Source organism: Aphanomyces astaci (assembly GCF_000520075.1).
Source record: "Aphanomyces astaci strain APO3 unplaced genomic scaffold supercont1.61, whole genome shotgun sequence".
NCBI classification, from domain to species: Eukaryota; Oomycota; class Saprolegniomycetes; order Saprolegniales; family Verrucalvaceae; genus Aphanomyces; species Aphanomyces astaci.
The window spans coordinates 286,962-289,890 of NW_009798324.1; the positions used below are offsets into that span (position 1 = coordinate 286,962).

Consider the following 2,929-nt stretch of genomic DNA (forward strand, 5'->3'; position numbering starts at 1 on the left):
AATTTAGTGACCAAGCCTTACGTTGGCCCCGAGCGCCCGGGAGGCCGTCTGCGCAAGCGCGGCCGTACGAGAGCGCGGATCTAAGCTTCTCACTTCACCGAATGATCTATCTTTTCTTCTTGTCGGGCAGCGGCAGGTAGGCCGTAGGCCGTGCCGCTCCCGGACGAGGCCTGTATGCAATGACCTAGCATAATCCTAATTTACTCTCATCTCTACTAATTAGGATATGACCTAATATTAATGTTGGATGACGTTTGGATGACACATGATACTATCACGGATATTTGAAATCCATATAAATAGTAATACTTATTCGAAGTACTGTAGTACTACCTGGTACGTAGTACAGTACATGGGAAAGCCCCCCGAAGATTCGAGAGCATGCAAAAAATAGGTTGACAGTGAATGATCTACTCCGGGAGTACGTATGTACATGTACTTTGATGTTCTGTAATACTCCAGGAGTACTACAGTGTATGGTGCATTTCATCTAAAGACTACAGATCGGCCATCCTCAGGAGGAGACGTTTTACTATTAAACGCCTCGGTTATGTCAGTTAAACCCACGTAATGTTGACGTTAAATTATTTTTACTTACGTTGGTTTTATCTGGTAAATAGGTTAAACATCCTGAATAATCCGGATACAATGGAAACGTTCATACGGATAAGTGCTGAATACAAAGACCAAGATATACTTGATGCTCCTTTTCGGCTAAAATGTGCCTGGCTCCATATATTTCCATACAAAAAGGCTGGTTGGTTTAAATTCTATTACTTTTTCACTAATCGAAATTTTGAACCGTAACTTCTGTTGGTCTTGACCAGTTCTATCGTTATTACGGCTTATTTTCCTAAAAAATATCAATACAAAGTTGGAATAGCTGTCGAAAGATAATGCATTTTTTTGTAGTCTTTAGTTGAAATGCACCATACGTAGTACATTATACATCGAACGATGTTCCATCTATTTCACTTTTAACTGAATTTCAAGTAAATCGCAAGTCGCCATAAATCATCGATATACATGTGAATTCATGGGTATAATCTTCTTCCAGCTATAGTTTGTTCTACGGTCTTGACGTGGGTGACATGGAAGCTTAAGAAGCTATGTGATGTGTTGGCTCATAGATTTACTGGATTTGCATATAAAATACATGTAGCATCATAAATCTATCCGGATAATATCATCCGTCGTGCAATCCACTATTAAATGTACTACTTAAGTACTACTAGTAGTATATATTTTCAGGGGTGTAGTTTATCCGGATACGGTAGTTCGTAAACCTACCGACTGCAAATCATCATGATGGGACTACTGTTCCGCGCGGCCATCTTCGTCGTGCTCGCCATGCTCCCGAGTAGCTCCGTGGGAGATATCCCTACGACGACACCTGGTTTCACGTACAAAGACGGCCTGCCGCAAGCTCCCGTGCAGCTGCAAGTGTTCATCGACCTGGTACAACTGCCATCATTCTTCCCGACGATCTCATGGACCCTGTCGTAGTTGTGTCCATACAGCAAAGCCGCGTACCCCGCGCTGAAACAACTCGGGGATGCGTTCGAAGGCAAGGACTTCCGCCTTACGTTCCAAGTGCTGCCCCTTCCCTTCCATCGCAACGCGTTCCTCGCTGCTCAGTCCACCGTGTCCGTGGTAAAATGATCGTTGACATCATCACGCCGTCCGACATGTATACCGACGTAGGTGCACTCAGTCGGCGTCCAGAGCTTCGTGCCGTGGCTGGAAACGATCTACGCCAACCAAGACAAGCTGTCCAACACCAACACCCTCAACACGACCCCCAACGACCTCATCACCCAACTCGCATCATGGGCACATGCGGCGTTCCCTTCGATTGACGTCGCTTCGTTCCGCAAGACACTCCTGCCTGGCACGGCCGAGGACGAGAAAACCCGACAACTGTTCCGGTACACGTTGGCTCATGGTATGGTACTTTCTCCTTGGGGATGAATGTATATATTAGCTTGTCCACACTGATATATATAATATATGTGTATACGACATATATTATACTCGAAGTATATATCAAGATATTACGATTGGGTTTCGATAGAGAAATATATATATTTTTTTCATCTCTATTCTGTATATACTCCCATACAGTATGTATGGCTCGTTTCAAGTTTCCAATAACGTTATCGATACTTCTCTATACAACCGTATATATATATATATAAATATATCGTACGAGTATGAAATGCTACTTCTCATATATATCGTGCTCGAATTAAATATATATATATTATACTGTAGGCGTCGCCGGCACCCCCATGTATTACCTCAACGGTGTTCATTACAACAATGCTGACAGTGCCTGGAGTTTCAACGACTGGTACGTTGATGCTCTTGCTACTTTATATGTTCCTTACATACTAGAATATATATATATATATACTGGATGATAATATATATTTAAAAATCACATGTATCTATTATGTGGCAAGGTTCAATGTGATCAACCCCCTTGTCCAAGCCAACAAAGCCGCGGTACCCCTTCCAAGTACGTACAATAATCCAATCAATATCATCTATCTATATATCTATATCATGTGCCTAATATTTGTTCAAAACCAAACAAGACTATAATATATATATATTTCTTGGGTAACTAACTAGCTAACAAGTAGACGTGATGTCGATGCATATGGAGCTTCCAGATCGCACTGTGCACTGGAACGCGGCGGCGTCCGTATGCGGCCGCGCGGCCATCGCATGCGGAATCGCCGATGGCAAGACCATATGCTGTGACCAGGCATCGGAAGTGTGTATTGTTCGTCGGGGGTGCCTAAGTCAAGACAGGTTAACTGTGGCGTAGATGAATGATATACTGATACTATTAATAGTACTATTCACGTTAAAAGCCATAGGATGATGAGTCCTATTAATATATTGGACGTTTGGTCCCAGA

At 42.8% G+C, this 2,929-nt stretch overlaps 1 protein-coding gene across 2 annotated transcripts; it reads left to right on the forward strand.

Moving 5' to 3' along the window:
• Positions 1-1,264: 1,264 nt before the first annotated feature.
• H257_14733 lies at positions 1,265-2,929 on the forward strand. 2 transcript variants are annotated; one of them, XM_009842619.1, is made up of 6 exons: positions 1,265-1,458; positions 1,507-1,653; positions 1,705-1,945; positions 2,275-2,353; positions 2,466-2,521; positions 2,649-2,929. In XM_009842619.1, exons 1-6 carry the CDS (start codon positions 1,306-1,308, stop codon positions 2,834-2,836), a joined length of 864 nt encoding a protein of 287 aa, XP_009840921.1. In that variant the 5' UTR covers positions 1,265-1,305; the 3' UTR covers positions 2,837-2,929. The 2 variants fall into 2 exon arrangements, with proteins under 2 accessions (XP_009840921.1, XP_009840922.1); XM_009842620.1 differs by having other exon boundaries at positions 2,466-2,929.

Coding starts and splice junctions, on each gene's coding strand:
- H257_14733 (XM_009842619.1), top strand. CDS start 1,306: ATGATGGGACTACTGTTCCGCGCGGCCATCTTCGTCGTGCTCGCCATG. Junction 1,946..2,274: donor CCGGTACACGTTGGCTCATG/GTATGGTACTTT, acceptor ATTATACTGTAG/GCGTCGCCGGCACCCCCATG. Junction 2,522..2,648: donor AGCCGCGGTACCCCTTCCAA/GTACGTACAATA, acceptor GCTAACAAGTAG/ACGTGATGTCGATGCATATG.